This window comes from Ambystoma mexicanum, chromosome 9 (genome assembly GCF_040938575.1).
Source record: "Ambystoma mexicanum isolate Mex_15411 chromosome 9, UKY_AmexF1_1, whole genome shotgun sequence".
Classification (NCBI taxonomy): Eukaryota; Metazoa; Chordata; class Amphibia; order Caudata; family Ambystomatidae; genus Ambystoma; species Ambystoma mexicanum.
In genome coordinates this window covers 1,001,654,746-1,001,680,411 of record NC_090931.1, presented here as the reverse complement: position 1 = coordinate 1,001,680,411, position 25,666 = coordinate 1,001,654,746, and the positions used below count along the sequence as shown (strand labels likewise).

Genomic DNA, 25,666 nt, shown 5'->3' with positions numbered 1-25,666 from the left:
CTTGATGGACCTCACCTTGGCCGCGTCGGAAACCAACATCCGCTGTACCTTGCCCAGAATGGACCTGGTCCTTTCCTCCGACGGGGAGGCCAGAAGGGACACTGTGTCGAGCTTCGCTCCCAGAAACAGTGCGTTTTGCGCGGGTACCAGATGGGACTTGGCGTAGTTCACGGAGAATCCCAGGTCCGTGAGAAGTTGGACGGTCCTTGCCGTGTGATCCACGGCGAGCTCCCTCGTCTTGGCTCGGATGAGCCAGTCGTCCAGGTAGGGGTAGACGTGGATCCCCTCGCGGCGCAGCTGCGCCGCCACCGGTGCAAGGCACTTGGTGAATACCCTGGGTGCCGACCGTAGTCTGAAGGGGAGGGCTTTGAATTGGTAGTGACGCCCTTGGACCACAAACCTGAGGAATTTTCGGTGCCCCTTTAGGATGGGAATATGGAAGTAGGCATCCTCCAAATCCAACGACGACAGGAAGTCTCCTTCCTCCAGCTGCCCCAGGACGTGCTGGAGGGTGACCATCCGGAACTTCTGCGCCTTGATGAACTTGTTCAGACGTCGCAGGTCTAGGATGGGGCGCCATCCTCCCGTCTTCTTCTTCACGAGGAAGTATCTCGAGTAAACTCCGGAGCCCCGAAGCCTCTTTGGGACGAGTTCGATGACGCCCTTCCTGAGCATCGCCTTTACCTCCAGGAGAAGCTGAGGGACGTGAAGCTCTTTCCTGGCCACGGGGGGGACGTGCGGGCACCTTCTTTGAAACTCGAGCGCGTTGCCCCGGGCTAAGGCGTCCAGCACCCAACGGTCGGTGGAGATGGACTCCCACACGCTGACGAAGCTCGTCAGCCGGCCTCCCACCGGGGTGCTTCGGTGGGGGCCCGACCCCACGGCCGGTTCAATCCTCTTTCAACGAGGCTTTGCCGCCTTGACCTCCTTGGCGACGACGGCGGGGTCCGCCAGACTTGCCTCGTCCTCTGTAGGCCTCCTGAGACGACGAGCGGGCCGCTTGACGGTAGGTGGAGAAACCGCCGCCGGAACCTTTGGAGGCGCCCTTGCCTCCGCTGCTCCGAAAGGGCGTCCGTCGTTGCTGCAGAACCCCAAGGGCCCGGGCCGTCTCAGTGTCCGCTTTAATGGCCTGAAGGGAATCGTCCACTGTTTTCCCAAACAGGTTGTTCCCATCGAACGGCATGTCCAGGACTCTGGTCTGTACGTCTTGACGGAAGTCCGTAGCCTTGAGCCATCCATGCCGCCTAAGGCAAACGCCGTTGCCCAACTGGCGAAACCCAGTGTCGGCGATGCCCGTCGCAATAGTGATGGCGTGGTCCGACGCCACCTCGCCTTCCTGTAGGATCTCCAGGGCATCCGCCCTCTTGTCGTCCGGTAGGAAGTCCAGCAGGGGAGCCAGTTTGTACCATAGCTCCCTGTCGTAGCGGGCCACGATAGCCAAGGCGTTGGCCGCTTTAATCGTCGTCGCTGCAGACGAGATGACCCTGCGTCCCATAGCGTCCAATTTCTTTCCCTCGCCGTCCGGTGGGGAAGTCGATGTGGAGGCCGCACCCCCCCCCCGCTTTCTTCCTGGCCGCCGCGGAGACGACGGAGTCCGGGGTAGGATGCGCCTGGAGGCACAGGGGGGCCGCGTCCGGGACCCGGTACTTCTTCTCGTACTGGTCTCTTCTAGCTGGCGTCAATGAAGGGTTCTTGAGGAGGGCGAGGCCCTCATCCCAAATGTCGTCCAGTAGAGGCACCGCGAGGACCGTCTTCCTCTTGGCCTCACGCCGTTGATAAACAAATCCTTCCTTTTTCTTCTCCTCAGGGCAGAGTTGGAAAAGCTCAGATGCCCTGGCGATCATGGAGTGGAACGAACCAATCTCGTCGGGCGGAGAAGCCCTGGTGGGAGGTGACGACGGTAGATCCTCGTCGTATACCTCGTCGTCCGTACCCGTCGCTGCCGTGTCAGTCCCCGTATCATCCCCTCGGGTGGACGGGGAGGAGGGCTGGACGTGGCGCGACGGCTGAAAAGGAGGTGGAGGGTGAATCCTTCTTTTCTTGGGCGGGGGAGCACCAGAAGGTCCCGGTTCAGGATCCCCCGACGGGAAAGGTTCCTCCGTCGGCAACGGTAGTCTCGTCCATATCTCTGAACATAAGGACTGTATAGCCAACAAAATGGCCGCCGAGTTGTCTTGCAGCACTGGCAGAGGGGAATCCAACGGGCGATCAGGGGCCCCGTCGGCACCCTCGACGATGTCGTCGTCACCTGCGTCGGGATCCATCCCGACGGGCCGGTCTTCTTCCACGCCAAGGCCGTGGCTTAAGACCTCAATCAGCTCTTCCTCTGAGGTTGAGGCCGAATCTACGACGACGCCCTGCCCCCCCTTTTTCTTCCCCGCCGAGGGTTTCACGGGGGTCCTATCGATGGGCACAAAAGAGGACTCCCTCCGAGGTGGCAGGGAGACTCTGAGCCCCGAGGTCGCCACCACTGGTGTAGCCTCCACAGGCTGAGCCAAGGCCGCCGCGACAGTATCGATGGAGGGCTTGGCCGGATGGATTAAGGCCTTCACCACCTTAGGTGCGCTCACCGCCTTATCCTTGAGGGGGGAGACACTGCCTCGCTCCCCCTCCGATGGGGCCTTCGAGCTTGACCGGGGCCTCTCCAGGAGCTTCGCCGGGTGCTCGCCCTTCCTCTTACCCGACCCAGAGCGTTGGCTCGTGGCTGACGGTGCCGGGGAGGGTGCGCCCTGCCTGGCGCCCGTAGAGCCCGACCGTTCGGCGCTCCCGGTGCCAGCGGACTCGCGGTGCTTGGCCTTATGTTGGACCCCCGTCGCCGGGGCGTCCTCAAAGGTCTTAGAAGACCGCTCGGATTTCTTCCTCTTCTTCTCGCCTGACGGGCTCTTCCCTTCCAGCCAGTTGGCGAGACGTTGATGGCGGTCCTTCATGGTCCGCTCCGACATGTTGCCCGCAAAACGCACAGTCCTTCTCCACGTGCGTCTTGTCCTCATGTAAGCAGTAGAGACAAAAGGAGTGTTCGTGCTCCTTAAAGACGTTCTGCAGCTGGCATCCAGGGCAGATCCTGAACAGCTTTCCGGGCGTCGAGCTTCCCTTCTCCTGGGCCATGTCCGGGCCTGAGAAACTTCTGGAGTCCTCCAAAAGCGTAGCTGGACGAAATCTTCACCCTTGAGGGGCGCAGACGAATCCGACACGGGTCCCCGTTGATCGGATGGAGAGTCGGTGGAGCTTGAGGCTCTTTTGACCGAAAAAACGAAGTTTTTTGAGAAAAAATGTGAAAAAATAGCACTAACGCTCGAGAGCAATAGCACGAGGATCCCAACACATGAACGTGCGGTAAAAATCTGAAGATGGCTGCCAGAGGCGGTGCTTAGGTAGAGGGCAGTCATTGGCTGTGGTCAGTATGACGCAGAGACCAGTGATTGGTTATTACTACGAAAGACCGATCAGAAATGAAACTGATACTGGTTTTTTCTTTACCGAGGATTCCCAGCCTGACGACGGGGAATATTCATGAGCATGTGAATCCATGCCAGACCCCATGCTGGAGAAGACAGAGATCTCCCCCCAGCTTGTTTCTTTGAAAAACGACTGACCCTGAGGGAGTTGGAGGTAGAGGAGCGAAGAGCTCGAGAGGGGAGGTATTACGGAGGGATAGATGCACCCAGGCCCCAGAAAGCCTTGCAGAGGGTTTTGAATTTAATCCTTGCATTCACTAGGAGCCAATGGAGAGATTTCAGAGCTGGAGAAATACGATCCGAGGGGTTGAGGCCAAGGACAAGTCTTGCAGTCCTGTTCTGGATTAGTTGCAGAGGGATGGAGAATAGAGGCAAGTATATTTACAAAGAGGCTGTTAAAATAGTTCAACCTAGAGAGAACCAGAGCTTGGGAGACGGTGAGCTTCTGGGGGAAGGAGAGGAAAGGCAGATCTGTGGAGGTGCAGTAGGAAGTTTGACTTTTTAGAGACATCAGAGATGTGTGCGGAGAAGGAAAGTGAGGAGTCAAAGATGACAACGAGGTTCTTAGCCTTGCAGGTAGGGGTAGGAGAAGGGCCAAGGGAAGCCGGCCAGAGAGTGAGGGGAAAGGATGTTGAAGGTGTGCCAATGAGGTGGATCTCAGTATTGCTGGCATTCAGACAAACATCATTGGCAGCACACCAATCTTGAATGGCATTAAGGTAATCTGAGATGAGAGAGGGAGAGGAGGTGGCCGAGGGCAGCCTGAAAATGAGTTTGGTGTCGTCAGCGTAGCACTGGAAATTTGAGCAGAAAATGGCAATGCAGTGGGCAAGAGTTGCGAGGTATTGGTTGAAAAGCCAGGGCGAGAGGTTAGACCCCTGGGGAACACCACAGATCGAGAGGACGATAGATAAAAAGGACCCCAGTTTGACCTGGGAGCATCGATCAGAGAGGAAAGAGGTGAGCCAGGCCAGAGCCTGGTCGGTGATATCCAGGTTATCGCTAAGGTTGAGCAGGATGCTATGGTTGACCATGTCGAAGGCAGAAGAGCGAACAAGTAGATGAGGACAGAGGGAATATTTGAGTCCAGGTTTGAGAGCAAATCTTCATGGATGTCCAAGAGAGCAGTTTCCGTGCTTCTGGCCGCTCTGAAGCCAGACTGGTGGTCATGGCGACAGCCAACAGAATTTGAATGAAGTGCAAGCTGAGAGAGATGGACCGCTTTTCCAGGAGTTTGCCCAGAAAGGGAGTAATGGAAATTGGGCGATATTTAGCTGGAGATGAGGGATCGGCTTTGGGTTTCTTGAGAATAGGATGCACAAGGGAGTGCTTCAGAGGGGAGGGGAAGGATCCTGAGGCAAAGGAGTGGTTTCAAAAATGGGCAAGGGCTGGAGCGAGGGTGTCGATGTGGTCCTTAATGGTTTTAGATGAACAGGGATGAACCTGTTTTGACAGGGCTTTCATAGATCGGACTTGTCTAGCGACCTCGTCGAGAAAAGAGGAAAGTAGAAGGGGGGTTGGGGGAGTGGTTAGAGGGGGGTCAGCAAGCACAGACAGAGAGGGAATAGGTGACACGACCCTAGCCAAAAACACCCTCTGGCAAACCCATTGGCCAGGTGGAGTCAGGACTCGGGCCACTAGATGGGGCCAGTCCTGGAAGATTGTGAGAGATGATAGAAGAGAAGGCAGTGGTCACTCCAAGAGAGAGAAGTGGTCAGAGGGATAGAGAGGGGGAGGCCAGAGGAGATTAAGAAAGACATCAAGTGTGTGAGCTCCAGAGTGGGTCGGCCAGAGGGGCGGATGGAGAGGGAGAGGGAATCGCAGAGGTCGCGAAAGAGCAGGGATGAGGGACAGGGAGAATCGAGGTGAATGTTGAGGTCACCAAGGAGGAGGAGTTGAGTGGTTGAGGCCAGGAGGGAGGAGAGGACAGCCCACTCAGAGAGAAAAGGGGTGATTTGGCCAGGGGGCCGGTAGAGTGTAGCAACAGTAAGAGAGTGGCTAGGAAAGATTGAGAGCCTGCAGACAAGCTTTCGAAAAAGGGGTATATCTGGGTGGGAATGATGGTGGCAGAAATCCACTCAGGAAAGATCAGGGCTGCGCCCCCTCCGGGCTTAGTGGATCTGGGTGCAGAGAGGATCTTGTAGCCATCAGGGAGGAGAGTGTCAAAGCTTGTGACAGAGCTGGCCGTGAACCTGTATCCGTGAGACAAAGGACATCAAGGTCCAGTTCTTCAAGGAGGTGGCAGATGTCAGAGGAATGTTTGACAGCAGAGCGGGAGTTGACAGTGGCAAGATGAAGAAGGTTGCCAGCCTTAAAGACCTTTGGGGGAGGGGTACAGATCAGAGGTACGCCCTGCAGAGTTGTGGAGGTACCCTGAAGAGGGGCAGAGGAGGAGTGAAGAGTAGGCAAGGTAGCCAAGGAATGAGAGGAGGGGACAGCAGGAGAAGAAAGGAAGTTGATGAGGCGAGGGAACCGCCTATCGAAGAGGAGATTGGCCTGAGGACCTTGGACCAGAACAGTGCCATTTAGTAGATATTAAGGATGACTCTGGAGGAGTCGAAGGAAGCCATGAGGACTTCCCAACAAGTCCACCATTTATGGGAGAGGAGGAGACAGGACAGAGCACAGGGATCATATGGGGGGGTCCATAGATCCGGCAAAGGAACAACAAAGAGGAGGTCAGTGAGGGTCTGTCTGGAAGAGGCGCTGGTGTAGGTATCAGCAATAGGGAGACCTGGGTTTGAGGTTTAAACTTCTTCTTTCCAGACTTAGTAAGAAGGGAAGGATAGTTGATAGAGAAGAAGTTAGAATAGATGGGAGAGACAGCGCCATGTGTGGGAAGAGAGGAGGCAGATGGAGGAGTAAGTAAGTACAGCAGTATAGAACAATCACTGGGCTAGCAGGTTACAATCAATGGCCAAAGTTAAATGCAAAATGTGCCCAAGTTTGACTTCATTCAAATGCAAAATACACACAGGTTTGACCTTTCAGTTAAATGAGGGCCCAGTAGATTAAGGAGTTAAAGTGGGAGTCGGATGGTAAAGGTGGGTGCAGAAACAACTTAAAATGAGTACATAACAGGGAGAGCTGAGCGTACCCGCCAAGAAAGGAAGTACAGGGAAAACGAGGAGGAAACTAACCCATGGAGATAATGGTATGAGTCATGGTAGTCCAATAGTCGTGGGGGGGGAGCAGCCTCAGGGAGGGTTAGACTATGACATAAAGTCTCATCAAGCAGCCTGAAGGTGGACAGGGAGGCTGACAGGGCCTTAGAGGTGGGCCTTTGAGACAGTGGGCCGGCTAAAAGCCTGCCGGTTTGACGTTGGTGAAGAAAAGCCAACTCGCCCACCAATCACTGAGCAGGATGGAAGCCTTTGGCTCCAGCAACAATGCCTCCAAAGGAGAGAAGGCCTGGGCGGCCATGATGAAAGAACCACATGCTTCAAACAAATGCAGGCAGGAGAAACACCAAAATCGCCTTATTAATGTGCAAGGCAGCAGGAACAATGAGGCAAAAGGCTGCCCCGAAGCGCAATGATGCAGCGCTATAATTTCGGCAAATAACGCAAACATATTTAACTATTTCCATTTTCAAAATTCTGCCCAAAAAAATTCAAAATTCTTCCAAAGATGGCCTTTTCATGACATTAATATAAGGCCTAAATGGAAACCCCCTAAATATTAACTTACATATCACTTGATGGGCAGTTCCTTAGCTTATAATGGAAACATTTCATACCTGACATTAAAACCTGCCTCCCGTTTATGATCTATATAAACATCCTACAAAGACACCTCCCCGTCACCACAGGCTGCAATAGCCATTCTTAGAATCTGGTGTCATATTAGTTTGCCAGGTGCTGATTAGTCTCTCTTGTTCTCAATCTTCTGCCAGGTGCCCAAATTGGCTGTTATCCTTAGTCCCTAGTACGATGCTTCAATGACAAGACGCTCTGGTGAAATTGTCTCATAGCTATATCAAATTATAGCTTGGTGCTCTGAGCTCTAGCCACGTCATTGCTAACATGGCACAGCATTGTGCTTGCCGGTACTAAGTCATATATGTGTGCCTGTATATTTGATTAAGCAATCAAGCTTCTAAATGGTTTTCTTTAAAGAATGATTATATAAGTTCATAAATGAAAAGTAACATTAAAACATACCTCACTAGCAGGCTGCTTTGCAAATGTAAAGCCAATAGAGGTTAAACAGGCTTCTAACGCACTGAGTGCCTCCTGTTGTTTATGGACTGCATTCTACTAATAGGCCTTGTCCGGGATAGGCTAGGTTACATATTTGAGTGGAATTCATGTCATGGTCGTGGACATGTCATGGTATTGCATATGCTGCTTTTCTACCCCGTAGGGGGCACAATGGGTGCCTACACATGACGGTTCCTTACTGCCATGACTATGGTTTATTTATTTTTCATTCTGCCATCAACCTCTAATATGAGGAGAGGCTTATGTCACTACACTTGCCTCTGTGTATTTCTTGTGTTGAGTCTGTCATGCAGTCCTGTTTATGTAGTAGTCTCACTGGTGTGTTGCATCCTTTAGATGGTCCACATGGCCATGCACATTTTGCATATTCTACAAGAGGGTGACCCCTCCGGAGGTTCATCCTCCCCTTTCGGTTTCCTCTGTATTCTTTTTGTGGGTGAGTGCTTGCTGGGTGAGTACATAGGTAGTCCTCTTGTGGAGTTTTAGCGTAGAAGAAGTGAGGAGTCTTATGATGCATGTGGCCATGTGCATGCAAAGGAGGGAGGTGTTGTATCCTGTATGTGGTTGTACATGTGTCTCTGTGTGAGGGAGGTTTTGCATCCTGGCAATTTGTGATATTGTGAACAAATGGCATAACTGTTGGATTTTTGAATGGAATGTTATGAGCATTGCTAGAGAGAATGTTCTGTTAGTTGGTTGGTGCCTGAAAGCTGGATGTGATGGTCTGTCTGGTGGGTGTTCTCTGTGCATCCAGTAACCAGTCATCCTGAAAAATAAAGCAACTTGGAACGTACACCTGAGACTCCTGGCTGATTTTTTTCCAACACAAATTCTACATTTTCCTATCACAGGTAGCTGTCTACATAAAATATCTGGTGGGCTCCAGTTCCAAATAGATATCTGTTTCTGTATCTTCTTTTATATTAACGCAGCAGAAAATAGGTTTACTGTGATTAAGAACATCTATCGCACAACCCCGATTATTCTTCTAGCGTAGCCAATCCCCTTTTTCGATTGGGTGTTTATAACTAGGGTTTCCCGTTTTAGGGGATTATTCTTTTTCACTTCTGGTGATGTTTTTTCCAGTGTTTTCAAAAATGTTCAGAATCTTTGTTCATCAGTGTTTTCCCGTTTGCCCGCTTAAAAAAAAGATACGTTTTTTCCAGTGCAATAACACATATTCTTTTATTGTTTCATTGCGTGTATAAGTATGTTAATGTCTCAGAACAAGACGTTATGAACACTTTCCAGAGAATAAAGATGTATGTGCTAATCCAGTAATATCTAACTCGCTTTGGTGGAGATGAGGATTATTTTGACCGTCAAAAGAAATAAACACCAAACACATAATAACTGTTTATCAAGTGCTGCTCACTAAGAAATGTGAAGGGAGTCTCATTAATGTACCCCCTGAGGCTTGACTGGAGGGGGTGAGCAGGCCAAAAAAGTTTCTTGGGTGTGAGAATATCAGGGGAATCCTATAGCAGAATGTTGAAAAGGCAACTCAGCAGGTTAGGTGATTGTTGTTGGGAAGTTTTATGTTTATACCTTCCAGTAAATCATTTTTCCTATTCTTGCTGAAACATGTGCTTTAAAATGTGTTGTTTTGACTTGGGATGAGCTTGGCTCTCTCGCTTTACTCTGTGTGGGAACCTTTGTACCCATATCGAAAATCAAAAGCTGGCACCCATGAATATACTCACAGTAAGTGAACATATCTTAACCTGAAATATACAAATGTAGTTCCCCTTAGAAGAAAGTGTGCAAGAGAAACGAGCATTTGACTTTAAAAGAAAAGTAATTAACGCCAGAAAAATTACCTCAGAGAGGAAATGTTCCAATAAATGAAAAGTACTTATATTATAGTAAAGTATTCACACACATATATAAATCCTTATAGACCTATAGTAGGGAAAAATAGTGCAATTGTGAATTCCCCCTCTCCCTGCCCCCCATCTTGACTGAGAGACTATAAATACCAAAATGCAATTCAGCAAAAGACTAGAAATTGCCTTTGGGTTTTGAAAGGCTTATAACAAAATCTAATGTGTGAAAGGGTTACTTGTTTGTGTTTGACACACGCAGGTTTAATCTAAGATGTGATGGAAGTATTGCATTCTGAAAATAATGTAGTTAGTTTTAAACTGTTCTGTTACATTTGCCTGGAGGACGGCGTAGATTTAGGCGACAAACTTGTGCTTTCAGAATTAAATGCCCATTTGCATTTCTTTACATGGAAAGGTTACAAATGTCTTGTCCAAAAAAATTGTCCCTTAAATGAACCATCATTTATAAATCGCTCCTAATTTTAAAACTCTCCTTGAAGAAAGAAAGTGCTACGTAGTAATTATGGGGCCTGCAGCTTCCGATTGGCTGCTGGGTGCCGGTGCTCAAGAGAAGCACAGTAGGTTGGAACGTGATTGTGAATCTGTGGCTACATGCCAGCCTCGTACATTGAAGACTCGCACAGCTTTCCTTTTAAAGCTGACGGGCAGCTGAAACCTTTCAGCGCTCTTCCACACAGAAACACATACACAGAGGATCTGTAGCCACAAACCGAGATGCTGAAAAATCCATGTTAAACCAATGTTGTAAATACACATATTTTCCAGTAGTCAAGGACTACTCTGAGGAATTTTAGCCAATTTTAAGATGTGAATCATCAACCACAAAAATGGCTCAAATTTGTCTACAATTCCTCAAAATATCTCTGACCAAATATGAATACAAATGTTTTTACGTTACAAAGAAAACGATGTAACATTTAATAAGGTCAGGGGACAGGTGGGGAAGCAATGGGAGAAAGCAAACAAGTATACATGGGGGAAGTAGGGCCCTTTTCTTATTGACTGCCAAGCCCCCTCTCCAGCCACTCCTTCACCCCCAAACATCCTCCCATCCCTGCTCACAATAAAGCACCACTGGGATATAGGAAAGTGTTTTTCAGTTTAAACCTAGAAGGCACCTTTTCTTCCAGGGGGTGTTTTTCCGGTGTTGATCAGATTTCACGGAAAGCCTATTTATAACCAAAATTACCTGATCCTTGGAGGTCAGGGGTGGTTTACTTTGTGATTTTCGGAAGCTGTCAAAAGCAAATGAAAGGCCTGATGGAGGGAAGCTGCAGGGTTTTATTTACTTAAGAATTGTTACTCTGCAGTCTTTTGGATTCATTGCTATCACTTCATTTGTTGGGTAGCTGACTATGAAGGGCATTCAGAGTATCTCCATATGATCCTGCCACCACAGAACTCTAGTTCTGATTTGCTGGAAGTTAGGACTTTGAGCTTAAAAAAAAAAGGTTTCAGGACAACTTCAACATTCAAACTCTTATACATGTCCTCATCCCAGATGCTATGTAGGATTTTAACCATTTTAGACACTGTTGTCCATGAGTAGCCAATAGAGGTTAAACCACAATGGTCGGAGCAGCATGATTTGCTGCAGGCAATGGTCTTGGTTTTGTGAAGGACGAACCCAACTTCAGTCTGTTATGTTATTTGGCATTTATATAGCGCTCTATATATCATTGGTATGACCTCAAAGCGCTAGTAGGTTGAATGCCCTCGGGGACCGTGGTCCATGACAGTTGAGCAAGTAAGGTGTCAAAGGGTGCTTGGGTGCACTAGCTGTGTGCAGCTGATGCAATTGCCTGATGGTAGCAGCATCCTAGCATTAGGTGTGGTGGTATTGATATCAGTTGAATACGTGCAGTCTTTAGGATGGACACCAAGACTGGGTTCTGGCAGTGTTAGGCCATTGTAGGGCGCTTATGTTTGCATCTAGGCTGGTTTGTCATGGGATGTAGCTGCGTTTTATTAGAATGATGAGGTGTTCATGGGGTAGTGTTTGCATGTGAGCAACTAGGCCGAAATTGATTGAGGGGTGTAGCTGCACTCTAATTGTGTGGTGTAGAGTAACCATACTGATATGGGAGGTGAGTATTTGGGTGGAGTTATGATCTAACGGGTTTGCTATTCCGGATTTCAAGCATGTGTTTGCTTAGTAGTGACTTAAAGCGTATTCAGTTGCGTCATTGCTCAGGATCTCATTGAGCATTTGTCATCGGGTTGCAAGGGCTCAGTCGCCTCAGATAGTTGTGGTAGGCATTATGGAAAGAGCCATTTTTAGAGCTTTGCGGAAGGTCATATAGTCTTGGGCGTGTCGAATATGTGTGGGGGGTGAGTTCCACAAAGTTGGGGCTAAGGTTGAGAAGGCGGATCCTCCGATCCTGACAGAGTTAGATGTAGGAATCACTAGGAGTGCAGTGCTTGATCTTAGGGTGCGAGATGGGAGGTAGGGTTTTATCTTTTCTTGTCGGTAAATTGGAGTGGTCTTGTGCACTGCTCGGTGATTGGTGCATAGGGTCTTGACGGTGGCCCTTCGTCTGACTGGGAGCCAGTGGAGGGTTCAGAGAGCTGGTGAGATTTGGTCTCTTTGACCCAAGGCGAGGAGCAGTTTTGCGGCAGCGTTTTGCGCTCTTTTGAATTTGTTGAGTTGGTATGCCAGTGCTTCTAGGTATAGGGAGTTAGCATAGTCCAGTTTTGACATCACAATAGACATAACTGCGGCCAGTCTGTTCGGGTAGGAGAGGTAGGGAAAAATGCATCTGAGAAGTTTGAGGTGCTAGTGACAGCATTTTGACAAGTTGTTGATCTGACAGGAGAAGGTTAGGCCTGAGTCCATAGAGCAGCCTAGGTTTTTCACTATATTGGATTGGGGGGGAGGGGGAGGGGGGGCCCAGGGACGAGGACCATGGGACGAGGACCATGGGAGTGGATGTGGCAGAAGGGCAGTTTTGCTACACACCATGATTTCAGTTTTATCAGGGTGTATTGTCGTCCATTGGTCAATATCACGGAGACAAGCTTCAAGGTTGGGATGTGGGTTGGTGCATGACTTGGGAATTCTTAGGATAATTTGGGTATCCTCAGCGTAGTTGTAACGGGAAATGTGCGGGTGGATGATTCCTGGTACAGTGGTCATATAGAGGTTGAACAGGAGAGCAGATAGGCATGCGCCTTGGAGTACTCCGTGTTCACCGAGCGTGCAGTAGAGACAAAAGAGGAGAGGAGGGTATTTGTTTCCTGTTGCTGAGGAAGGAGGCGATCCATTTGAGAGCAGTGCCACGGATTCCTAGGGAGTGGAAGCGGTCAAGGAGGATTGAGTGGTTAACCGTGTCAAAGGCTGCAGAGAGATCGAGAAGAATTAGTGCTGCACATCCTTCAGAATCTGCAGTGACCTTGAGATTATCCCAAATCGAGATCAGAGTGGTTTCTGTTCCATGTCGTGGTCTGAAGCCTGATTGTGCAGGGTCAAGGAGACAGTTGGGTTCTACAAAGCAGTTGAGCTGGGAGTATGCTATCGGTCATTGAGTTTCGCTAGAAATCTGGTGTTGGAGATCGGCCTGTAATTCTTGGGGGTCAAGAGATGCCTTTTTTAGAAGTAGCTTGACAATGCGCTATTTTGAAGGCATCTGGGAAGATGCCAGAGGTGAGGGAGTCCTTTACTATGGCTCTTGCATGTTGTTGTTTAATTCTCTATGAAAACGCATAATAACTTTAAGACACCAAATATATCAACTTACTGGTCCAACAGTAGGGGATGAGAAATGGTTTGAATTGCATGGCCAACCTCACCAGGCAGAAAATGATTTCTGCAGATGTTAAAAGGTTAGCACATAGCTGCCAAGTTTCCATGGATTTCCTCTGTTTACCTACTTCAAAAAGTGCCATGCTTCTCAGAAAGATTGAAAAAAATTCCAAACATGATTATTTGTAACAGTTTTGTTATCCAGAACCACGCAATTGTTCTAGTAGGTGTGCCTTCTGCATGCTGAAAGAGTCGTTTGTAATTGGCCACGATTAAATTTGGGCATTGGCAAGACCTATGTGATCTGCAACATTTCCCAAAACTTTGTTTAGGCAATGGTGTATTTTAGAGTATGCTTGCACGCTTGGCCCTCTGATTTGCCCTGCTTGTTGTGAATCCTTCGCTCCAACACATGAAATCATGTTTTTCTGTTGGATTTTTTTGTTCATAAGCATGACATATGCTAAGTATTAATGCAGCACTCAGTGGTCAAAAGATGTGTAAATGCGATTTGCAAAAATAAAGCATAATGGACCCATGCTAAGATGTATGGGACATTGATTAATGTCCAGATTTGAGCATAAATTAGCATTGAGTGGATTATGAGTGAAGTTAGAAAACCATTAAAGCATTTTAAATTGAACGTTTTTTACCAAAGCACTTGTGATTCATTAAAAAAGGATGGTATGTTTGTTTGGTTGAATCAGCCAAAAATCTATCCATTTGCTTGGTAGTTAAAGACCCATGTTTTTGAGGAGGGGAGGAATAGCAGTTGACTATGCTGACAGTTGCTTCTAACAAAATGACCTAACATTTACAAACGGATGCATTGTAATATATGAATACCGCATACCGCGTACAATGATTGACTCATCTCTATTCTTTTTCTTTGACAGTTGATTGTTTGCATTGGAATGATTATTTGGATCTTTGTTACTAAAGAAGGCAACAGCATTGGACAGACCCTGGTGTTCATCTTACTGTATACCTCACTTTACAGTACTTATTTATGGACTGGTAAGTCACCAATGAACCAATACTTCTTAAATGTTATGCTAAAATATGTATAGTCCTATGAGACTGGAGTAATTCATATGCAAATGACATACTGTATATGGTAAATGTTTAACGTTTTCATACATCGCTGCTCAAAAGTAGCAAGCTTCTGTGTTTTTTTTGTTGGATGCAGAAATTTGAAAAAGTATCTCTCCAAAGTGTAAAATGTCAGACACGATAGTCTTGATTTTGACAAGTTAAAGTAAAATGCCCCTTAGGTGGCACCTGGAGTTCTTCAATTGTAAATGTTTAGGTTTAACTAGAGAGACCTTTAATCTCTGCCAGAGCTCTTGTAGGTACATATTAAGAGGTACTCTGCTAACAAGCATCTGCTCTGTGATGCAAAATGAGTACATCCTTTCAAGAGCTCTGTTTTCAGCAGCAACGGGAGTGAGTGCCAGCTGTCTAAGTAGAGGAGACATTCGTAAAAGATGCTCTTAACGTCAAGATTTTTTTCCCTGCTGTTTTGTACGTTAATGTGGTTTACTTATTTTGTGCCGCATTCTATTGTGTTTAACTGTGTACTAGTAAGTTGGATAACGTATTAAATCTGGAGCTATTTCCACTTTTCCTTTGATCGGGATCCTCTCCTGTTGTGATCAGCGTGCCTTGTGCATGTACTCTGATACCATATTCTCCAATCTCCCCCTCCTCCTGTCTCCCATTGTCCTGTGCTTAGGCACTGCTTTTGTAATGAATAAAAAGAGGTTCAAAACCTTCCAGCCATCGCTCCTTTTGTTTTGCTTTGCTTAACTCTCCCACATGTGGGTCCCCTAGCCTCTGGGTCTAGTGATTCAAGCTACACCTCGCTGATGGCGCCCGGTGAGGCCAAAACATTTCTGGGGGGTGCTTGCGGTCTAGTGCAGAAGGAATGTGTGACCAAGCAGTTTGGGCTGGACTGTCTTTTGGAGTGCGACCAAGACTGATTTGCATAAGGTCTTTACCCTTTGTAATAGCTTGGCAGACTAACAACTGATGACGCAGAGGGTTGCCCAGAGCACTGGCAGGGGCTCATTTTGATTCAAATGCCTTGTGAAGCAGTCAATCATATTGCTCCAGTCGGGGTCTGTAAAATGACAACCAAGCCATCTCGGCACTAGACTTGCTTTACCCAAGAAATTAGAACTCTCACAGCTACAATGAATTAAAGGTACCGGTATTGGCAGAAGTCTCTACTGGCTAGCGATTAAAGTTCGATGCAGTGTAGCCTCATCTGTTTATAAGAAGGCTATGCTGAGTGCTAAAATACATTTCTCCAGCATGGGGTCTGGCATGGATTCACATGCTCATGAATATTCCCCGTCGTCAGGCTGGGAATCCTCGGTAAAGAAAAAATTAGTATCAGTTTCGTTTCTGATCTGTCTTTCGTAGTAGTAACCAATCACTGATCTCTGCGTCATACTGACCACAGCCAATGACTGCCATCTCCCTGAACCCCGCCTCTGGCAGCCATCTTCAGATTTTTACCGCACGTTCAATTGTTTGGAGTCCTCGTGCTTAGCTCTCGAGCTTTTACTGCGTGTTTTGCGCTTTTTCAGGTGAATTTTCACATTTTTTCGGTTAATCGAGCCTCAAGCTCCACCGTTTCCACTCCCGTTAACGGGTACCCGTTGCAGGATTTTCCTATGCCCCTCAAGGGTGAAGATTTCGTCGAATCAACCTCTTGGAGGATTCCAGAAGATTCGCGGCCTACTTCGAGATGGCCCAGGACGCGAGTTCGTCACCCGGACCCAAGCTGTTTCGCAGCTGCCCTGGATGCGGGCTGCAGAATGTGTTTGAGGACGAACATTTGCGATGCCTCTACTGTCTTCATGGGGACAAGACTCATGTAGAGAAGGACTGCCAGTTCTCCAAGAACTTGTCGGAGCGGACCATGAGGGACTGTCGATCTCGTCTCGCCAGCTGGTTGGAGAAGGGCTCAACGGGTGAGAAGAAGAAGAAAGGGTCCGAGCGGGCTTCTAAGTCCTGTGCGGGCGCCCCGGTGACGGGGGTCCAACACCAGGCCAAGCGCCGCAAGTCCGCTGGCTCCAGGAGCGCGGAGAGGTCGGTGTCTTCGGTCGCCAGGCAGGGCGCACCTTCCCCGGCACCGTCAACCACAAGCCAGTGCTCCGGTTCGGGGAAGAGGAAGTCTGAGACCCCGGGTAAGCTTCGGGAGAAGCCCCGTACGATCTCGGGAGAGGGGGAGTGAGGCGTCGCCCCTCCCCCTAAGGAGAAGGCCCAGGACGCACCTAAGGTGGTGAAGGCCCCTACCCAGCAGGCGAAGGGCTCTATCGAGGTGATCGTGGCGACTCTGGCCAAGCCGGCAGAGACCCCGCCAGCGGTGACTGCCTTTGGGACTAGAGTTTCCCTGCCGCCAAGGAGGGAATCCTCTTTTCAGCCTATCGTCATGGCCCCCATGATGGAACAAGGGGGGGGGGCACGGTAGCCTCCTCGAGCTCGGAGTCAGCCTTGGAAGGGGAACTGACCGAGGTCACAAGGAATCTCGAAGTACAATTCGAGAAGGTTCGGTCCCGCAAGGAAGATCCCCGAGGAAGACGACGATGGCGAGGAAGAGCAGCCTTCCCTTCCGGCGCAGCTGGAACCTAGGCCTCAGGATAGCTCGGCGGCCATTTTGTTTGCGATCCAGTCCTTATGCTCTGAGATAAGGACGAGATTACCACGGCCCAGGCCGGAGGACCCACAACCTGGCCCGTCGGGGAAGTCCTCAGAACAAACGACGGAGGACCCAACCCTCTCCTCCGCTCGCCCCCGTAAGGCCTGCAGTTCCCTCCTCATCCTCCCACGAGTCGGGAGATGACGGTGCGGTGGGTTCGACGACGGGTTCTGAGGGCGACGACGACGGAACGGGTCTCCCGTCGCACGGGCATCTCCGCCCGACGAGATTGGCTCATTCCACGCCATGATCGCCAGGGCGTCCGAATTGTTCCAGCTGTGCCCGGAGGAGCAGAAAAAGGAAGGCTTCCTCTATCAGCGCCGGGAGGCCAAGAGGAAGACTGTCATCGCGGTGCCTCTAAACTATGACATCTGGGAGGAGGGCCTGTCGGTACTCAAGAACCCCTCCACGGCACCAGCCAAACGGGACCGGTACGAGAAGAAGTACCGGGTCCCTGAGACCGCCCCCCTGTGCCTCAGGGCCCAGCCAACGCCAGACTCGGTCGTCTCGGCGGCGGCGAAGAAGAAATCGGTGGGGTCAGGAGCCTCAACATCGAATTCCCCTCCGGACAGCGAGGGAAAGAAGTTGGACGCCATGGGGCGACGGGTCATTTTGTCGGCGGCGACGACGATCAAAGCGGCCAACGCCCTGGCGATCGTGGCCCGTTAGGACAGGGAGCTCTGGTTTAAGCTGGCCCCCATATTGGACTTCCTACCGGACGACAAGAGGTCCGAGGCCCTGGAAATACTTCAAGAAGGTGAGGTGGCGTCAGACCACGCCATAACGGTGGCAACCGATATTGCCGATACCGGGTTCTGCCAGCTGGGCAACAGAGTTTGCCTACGACGACGGGTTTGGCTCCGGGCGACCGACTTCCGTCAGGACGTCCAGACCAGGGTGTTGGACATGCGGTTTGACGGCAGCAACTTGTTCGGGAAGGCGGTGGACGAATCCCTCCAAGCCATAAAGACGGACACGGAGAGGGCTCACGCCCTAGGAGCCCTTCAGCAACGACGACCCTTTCGGAGCTCCGGAGGCAGACAGGGGGCCTCCAAGGGATCCAGCGGTGGCTCGTCGTCCTACCGCCAGGCGGCACGCTCCTCATCTCAGGAGGCCTACAGGGGTCGCGGCAAGCAGGGAGCACCTCGCCGCCGTCAGCAAGGTGGCCAGGGCGGCAAGGCCACCACCTCCAAGCAGGACTGAACCGGCCGTGGCCTCGGGCCCCCACCGAAGCACCCAGGTGGGAGGCCGGCTGACGAAGTTCATCGGCGTGTGGAAGTCCATATCCACCGATCGTTGGGTGCTGGATACCCCGGCAAGAGGACACTCTATCGAATTCCTGAAGAAGTGCCCTCACATTCCACCTGTGGCCAGGAAGGAAAATCACGTACCGCAACTGCTGTTGGAAGTACGGGCGATGCTCAGGAAAGGCGCCATCGAGCCCGTCCCGAAGAGGCTCCGGGGCTCTGGGGTGTACTCAAGGTACTTCCTCGTCAGGAAGAAGAGGGGCGGCTGGCGCCCCATCCTGGACCTTCATTGTTTGAACAAATACATCAGGTCACAAAAGTTCAGGATGGTCACCCTCCAGCACGTGCTAGGAAAGCTGGAGGAAGGCGACTTCCTATCGTCGCTGGACCTGGAGGATGCATACTTCCACGTTCCCATCCTCAGAAGTCACCGAAAGTTCCTCAGGTTCGTCGTCCAGGGACGCCACTACCAATTCAGAGCACTGCCGTTTGGATTGAAGTCGGGCCCCAGGGTCTTTACCAAGTGCCTAGCACCTGTGGCGGCGCGGCTGCGCCTGCAGGGGATTCACGTCTACCCCTACCTGGACGACTGGCTCATCCGCTCAAGGACGAGGGAACTCGCCGTCGAACACACTGCGAGGACCGTCCAGCTACTCACAGACCTGGGATTCGCCATAAATTACCCAAAGTCCCACCTGGTGCCGTCGCAGGTGGCCCTGTTTCTGGGAGCGAAGCTCGATACAGTGAGGCGCCTGGCAGCACCGTTGGAAGAACGGACGAAGACCATTCTGGGCAAAGTGCAGCGCCTGCTAGCCACGGACGTGGCCAGGGTGAGGTCCATCAAGTCCCTCCTGGGGATGATGTCCTCTTGCATCTACCTGGTGCGCCTATGCAGACTAGGGATGCGCCCTCTTCAAGAATTTCTCGACGCCCGTTGGATGCAGGCGACGGGCACCTTCGAAGACAGGGTCCCCCTCAACGAGGTGTTCCGGCGGGCGATTCAGTGGTGGGGCGTTCGAGCGCACCTCACGGCGGGCAAGGACTTTCAGACGCTGGCGTACCAGGAGACGGTGATGACGGACGCTTCCCTGGAAGGTTGGGGCGCCCACACCGGAGATCTCCACGCAAGAGGCCTCTGGCTCCTGCACATCAACATCCTGGAACTCCGAGACGTGTTCGGGGCTCTCAAATCGTTCCTCCCGTCGCTCAAGGGCAAGGTGGTGCGGATCTTCACGGACAACACCACGACAATGTTTTACATACGGAAGCAGGGAGGTACCAGATCCCCAGCCCTATCCAAGGAGGCACAGGATCTGTGGCACTGGGCGGTCGCACAGGGGATGTTCCTGGTTCCCTTCCACCTGGCAGGAGAAAGAAACACAATCGCTGACTCGCTCAGCAGGGAGCTGCGCGTGTGTCACGAGTGGGAGCTGCGCCAGGATCAGGTGGATCTACTCTTCCGACGATGGGGCAAACCCCAAATCGACCTGTTCGCAACAGCGACGAGCTCGAAGTGCCAGGGGTTCGCCAGCAGGTTTCCCCAGCTGAGAAGCATGGGCGATGTGTTCTCGTTCCCCTGGGACGGCCTATACCTGTATACGTTGTTGCCGTTGCTGCTTCGACTCATCAACCAGCTCAAGAGGTCCCGGTGCAGGATGATCCTCGTCGCACCGGCGTGGCCGAGGCAGATCTGGTTCCCGGACCTTCTGGACTTGTCAACGTCCCCATCCATCCAGCTGTCGGCGGACGCGGATCTCCTCTCCAGAGAAGGAGGCGCCATCTTCCACCAAGACCCGGCGTCGCTGAACCTGCAGGCTTGGCTCCTGCAGCGCTAGAGTTTGGAGGGTACGATATACCGGCCGACTGCAGAGAGGTTCTTGCAAAGGCCAGGGCGTCCTTGACTCTCAAAAGCTACGGTCACAAGTGGAAGAGGTTCTCTATCTGGTGCCGAGCACAGAAGATCAACCCCCTACGGATTACGGCCCCTCAGGTGCTGCCGTACCTGCTATCACTGGCAAAGGCTGGGCTAGCCCATGCCTCCATTAAGATTCATCTGGCGGCGATCTCCAGATATACCAGAACCACAGGACGGACGTCCCTGTGGTCCCATCGACTGGTGAAAGAGTTTATGAAAGGACTGTTCCGGTCGTTCCCGCCGGTGAAGGCCCCGCCCCCGGCGTGGGAACTTAACGTGGTGCTGACTAGGCTCATGGGGCCCCCATTCGAGCCGATGCTCTCCGCACTGATGAAGTTTGTGTCATGGAAGACTGCATTCCTGGTGGCCATTACCTCCGCACGACGAGTGGGAGAGATCCAGGCCCTATCCTGCAAAGCACTGTACTTGACTTTCCATGCCTCGAGGGTGGTGCTTAGGACGCATCCCTCCTTTATGCCCGGTGCCGTCGGACTTCCATCTTAACGAGCCCCTGGTGTTACCTGTTTTCTTCCCGTCTCCTTCGTCGCCGGCCGAGAGGACTTTGCACTCGCTGGATGTGGCTAGAGCGCTGAAGTTCTACGTGGACCGCACAAAGAGTTTTCGGAGGACATCACAGCTGTTTGTGAACTTTGGACCTGTGAATCAAGGGAAGGCTCTCTCGAAGTCTTCTATTTCCAGATGGCTGTCTGGCTGCATCATGCACTGCCACCGGTTGGCTAACCGACCGCTGCCAGGCCTTCCGAGAGCCCATTCGACCAGAGCGATCGCTGCTACTACGGTGTTCCTATCTGGTGTGCCCCTGCTGGACATCTGCAGGGCTGCTACGTGGAGGTCGACGCACACCTTCACGAGATTCTACCGCGTCGATCGGGATTCCAGGGAGGAGTCCAGGGTCGGCCAAGCAGTGCTGCGCAACCTGTTCGCTTAAGGTGAGCCTGGTGAGGAGGTAAGTGTGCTTAATGTTGAGTTGTTGTATTGCTTAATGTTGAGCCTGTTGACACCTCCCGTGGTTGTGCATGTGTGTACTGCTATGTATTCTTATATTCATGAGCATGTGAATCCATGCCAGACCCCATGCTGGAGAAGGAACAAGTTACTTTCCTGTAACTGTTGTTCTCCAGCATGGGTCTGGCATGGATTCACATGCAAACCCTCCGCCTACCCCTCTGCGGCTCTTCACTTGGTCATACTGCCACTTCACATGCTACCAAATCTGAAGATGGCTGCCAGAGGCGGGGCTTAGGGAGATAGCAGTCATTGGCTGTGGTCAGTATGACGCAGAGATCAGTGATTGGTTACTACTACGAAAGACAGATCAGAAACGAAACTGATGCTGATTTTTTCTTTACCGAGGATTCCCAGCCTGACGACGGGGAATTTTCATGAGCATGTGAATCCATGCCAGACCCATGCTGGAGAACAACAGTTACAGGTAAGTAACTTGTTCCTTTTGGACTATCACATGAACAAGACTTCTTCCAACTACGTGGAACTCTTGACGATCCTAAAAGAATTGGGAAAAACCTAACATGTGCCATGCAGTTACTGTTGTGAAAGATTAAGAATGGTGCGCAAAGATCCAAAAGGACTTTTTCGAGAAAATTGACAACCTTGACTCTTAGCACATGAGAAAGCCTCTGCTCTTCCTCCCATCAAGACCTGTCTCCCCCACCTCTACCAGTATACCTCTCTTTGAGTTCAGATACGTGTCTGCCGAAGACGACATGGAACTCCTGCGTGGCCTTAAAACCCACAAGCTGCCCTGATGATCCCTGTCCTGCTGGCGTAGTTGAGAATTGTGCATAATTTCTTGCCTTGTCTATTGCTACTTTTATAAATCTACCATTTTGTTCAGTTCAGGTGTCGGCACATGTAAAAAAAAGTTTGATCACCCCTGTTATCAACAAATCTACTTTGGATCCCAACGTCGCATCTAACTATAAGCTTATAGCCAACGCCCCATTTCTTTTAAAAATATTGGATTGGGTAGCTTGCTTTCAAATCCAATCCCACCTTGAAACACACAACTTACTTGCGATTAAACAATCTGGCTTCCGGGCCTCTCATAGCACTGAGTTAGCTGTACTAGACTTAAAAACCAATAGGCTCGCCAATATTGATAAGGGGAGTTCTTCCCTTTTGCTTTTATTGGACTTATCGTCTGCCTTTGATTTGGTGGATTTTAACCTACTTTTTAAAAGAGCCTGTGCTGAGGCTTTAACAGACTCGGCTACCTCATGGATCTTATCCTTTTTATCTGAGAGAGAGGCCAGAGTATTTTGTGATGTGGCAGCCAACGCTATACCCTTGTTATGCAGTGTCCCACAAAGGTTGTGTCTTTCACCCACCCTTTTTGACATATTCTTAAAACCTTTGTTTTACGTACTTGACAAGACGGGTGTCCAGTATACAAATTATGCTGATGACATACAAGTCATGGTCAAAATGTCTGGCTCGTATGATGATGTATTGAGGATCGATGATTGTCTTCAATATTATACAGAGCTGGATGGCCCATAATGGCCTCGCTTTGAATGAGGCGAAAACCAAGCTATTGCTGGTCGGTTCGTAACCCAGACTTAATAGTCTCTCGGCGGAATACAAAAAATTGAATATCGCTCGATGTGAGATTGTGGGCGCCTCTTAAAGTCAGAACCCTGGGCGTTTTTCTTGACACATCTCTACCCATGAAAAATCATGCCAATTATGTAGTCTCCTCGTCCCGCTTATTATCGTAGACTTTTGAGCATGTTCTGACCACTTATCTCTGCCAAACACTGTGGTACACTGGCTAAGGCCATATTTGGGCAAGAATAGACTACTTTGCCACTCTATTGGCAGGTATTGCATAATGTTACCTCTTTAAGCTACAATGTATCCAAAATCATGCCGTCAGGATAGGGGCAGGTCTTAATAGGAGGGTTCACATCACTGCCACAAGGCAAGCATTATATCGGCTCCCAGTTAGGGAACACATGCAATGTAGGCTACTTTCTATTGTTTATACCTGTCTGTTTGATAAGTCTCCTGCATATCTGAAACAAAGAGTGAGTATGTATCGGAATGGGCGGGTTCTTAGATCAGCCAATTCCAACTTGCTACTGATACCGCATTTCAACCTGCAGCAAGCAGGAAAATGCTCTTTTGACTATAGTCCCTAAATTGTGGAATGTCCGGCCTCTTCTGTATAGGCCTGAGACCACCGTGGTGGTTTTAAGAAAAAATGGAAAACCTTTTTTTCATGTGCTACTTCTGCTGCTATTGCTAGTGCCTTTGTGGTCGATATGTTTTTAATCTTGCCTTGCTTTTATGTGATTTTATTCCTGTGCCTTCTCTCTTGTTTTTATCTAGTTTTACTTGCCTTTAGGGTTTTAAATGGTGTTCGTTCCTCTGTGTATTTCCGGCCTTGTTCTCTTTGTAAGGCGCTTTACAAATATATAAATAAATCTGACTCATTTCCTTTGCTATTAATAACAAGACCGCAACTCTGGACAACACCACTTGCTCTTGTCCGTGGTTTTGAAATCTGTTCCCTGCTGTAGCAACGTTCATTTGAGGAGAGACCAAACGATACAAGTACAAAGGTATAAACGGTATTGGGATGCTACATCTCCTCTGTGATGCTGGACAGAAATAGTGGATTACCATGCATGCTTGCTTGGATTGCAAGCAGAAGTTACTGTTAGTTAAGACAAGTAAGGTGGGCTCTATTCCCTCTAGGACTCAAGATCTACTGCAGCAGGACCGAGCGTGAAAGCCAGGAAAAGGGAGAGCTACATACTTCACCCTGTTTTGTTTGATAATCCCGATGCTGATATTCTGAACACACACACACACACTACCATTATACTATTTATTATAAGCATGAAATAAAAAGAGAGATTCCTTCCTGAGAAAGAAACTACACTCATTTCCCTGACATGTTTTTTATGCTCCTGGAGAGATCTTCACATGGCTGGCTGTCTGTGAACAAGGACTGCTTGGACTGTGCGTTTCCTCCCCATGTGTGTGCGCAAATTGGACAGATGTATACCTTCAGTTGGCAAAAGTCAATATGTAACATTTCGAGAAACCCCTCTAGCTTTCTGAGCAATCAAAGGTACCATAATCTGCCAATTAATAAAAGCATTCTTGGCTGAAAGAATCCAGCACTAATACATCAACATGACACCCAGGTTGATATCAGTATTTCCCTGGTAAACAGGGGTACTTGGAAAAAAAATGGCTTCTTGAGTAACAATTCTCTTCTCATCTTCACCTGGAAAAGCGTACATAAGAAAGAAATCTGCCTTTTAACTAAGAGCACACAGGAGTTCACTGCTCTTTAATCTTCAAAGTTCCGAAATATCTGTGCCCGTACATACCCAGTATAGCCCACCATCTCCAGCAGAGCAGGTTTCTCACTTTGATATGATATGATATGATATGATATGGTATTTGTAACGCGCCTATACACAAGTGTTTCAAGGCGCGACGAGGCAGGGAGGGAGGGAAACAAGGGGAAAACAGACAAACGATCCTACTAGGCCAGGTGTCATTCAGATCGCGCAAGTGCAGAGGTAAGGGGAAAAGGAGGAAGTGCAGGGGGGAGGAGGTGGGGGGGGGAAGTGCAGTACAAGGTAAGTAGCGTAAAAAAAAAAATAATAATAAAATAAAATAATAATAAATAATAAATAGAAAGGGCCAGCTGGTGGCAAGTGCGAGGTAAGTGCAGAGCAAGTGCTGGGAAAGGGGCTGTAGGGATACAGTGACAGTCCCACAGTGCAGGGGGAGCCGGGGAGGCAGTGCAGGTGGAGAGTGGCTGGGCCCTGGACCGAGGTTGCTGAGAGTGGCCCAGATGCAGGTTTGAGCTGAGTTCAGTGGGGAGTTAAGCAGGATTAGCAGGGGAGAGGGAGAGAGAAGGCAGAAGCGAAGAGGAAGGTTTTGAGGTGCTTCCGGAACCGGAGATGGTTCTCCTCAAGTTTCAGGGAGGCAGGAAGGCTGTTCCAGAGGGAGGCCCCTGCTGCGGAGAGAGATCTACCCCCAGCTCGTTGCTTCGAGAAACGGCTGACCATGAGGGAGTTGGAGACGGATGAGCGAAGGGCTCGTGAAGGAAGATATTTAGGAAGAGAGAGTTGGAGGTATTTTGGTCCCAGGCCCCAGAAGGCCTTGTGGACAATGCAGAGGGTTTTGAACTTGATCCTCGCGGCCACTGGGAGCCAGTGAAGAGATTTCAGTCCTGGAGAGATACGGTCCCTGGGCTTGAGGCCAAGGACAAGTCTCGCAGTTCTGTTCTGGATAAGTTGCAGAGGGCGGAGAGTGGAGGCAGGCAGATTGAGATAGAGGCTGTTACAGTAGTCCAGCCTTGAGAGAACCAGGGCTCGAGAGACAGTGAGCTTCTGGGGGAAGGAGAGGAAGGGAAGAATACCTCTGAGGAGGTGCAGCTGGTAGTGTGACTTCTTAGAAACGTCAGATATATGAGGAGAGAAGGAGAGTGTGGAGTCGAAGATGACCCCGAGGTTTTTAGC

At 50.0% G+C, this 25,666-nt stretch overlaps 1 protein-coding gene across 6 annotated transcripts in view; it reads left to right on the top strand.

Annotated features, from left to right (window-relative positions):
- The window catches only part of GPR155 (G protein-coupled receptor 155), a 1,263,615-nt gene that overhangs the window by 570,740 nt on the left and 667,209 nt on the right, over positions 1-25,666 (top strand). For all 6 annotated transcript variants that reach the window (XM_069616249.1, XM_069616248.1, XM_069616250.1 and 3 more), the window contains one exon: positions 14,164-14,284. In XM_069616249.1, the coding sequence (XP_069472350.1) occupies positions 14,164-14,284 (121 nt within the window). The remainder of the gene's footprint in view (positions 1-14,163; positions 14,285-25,666) is intronic.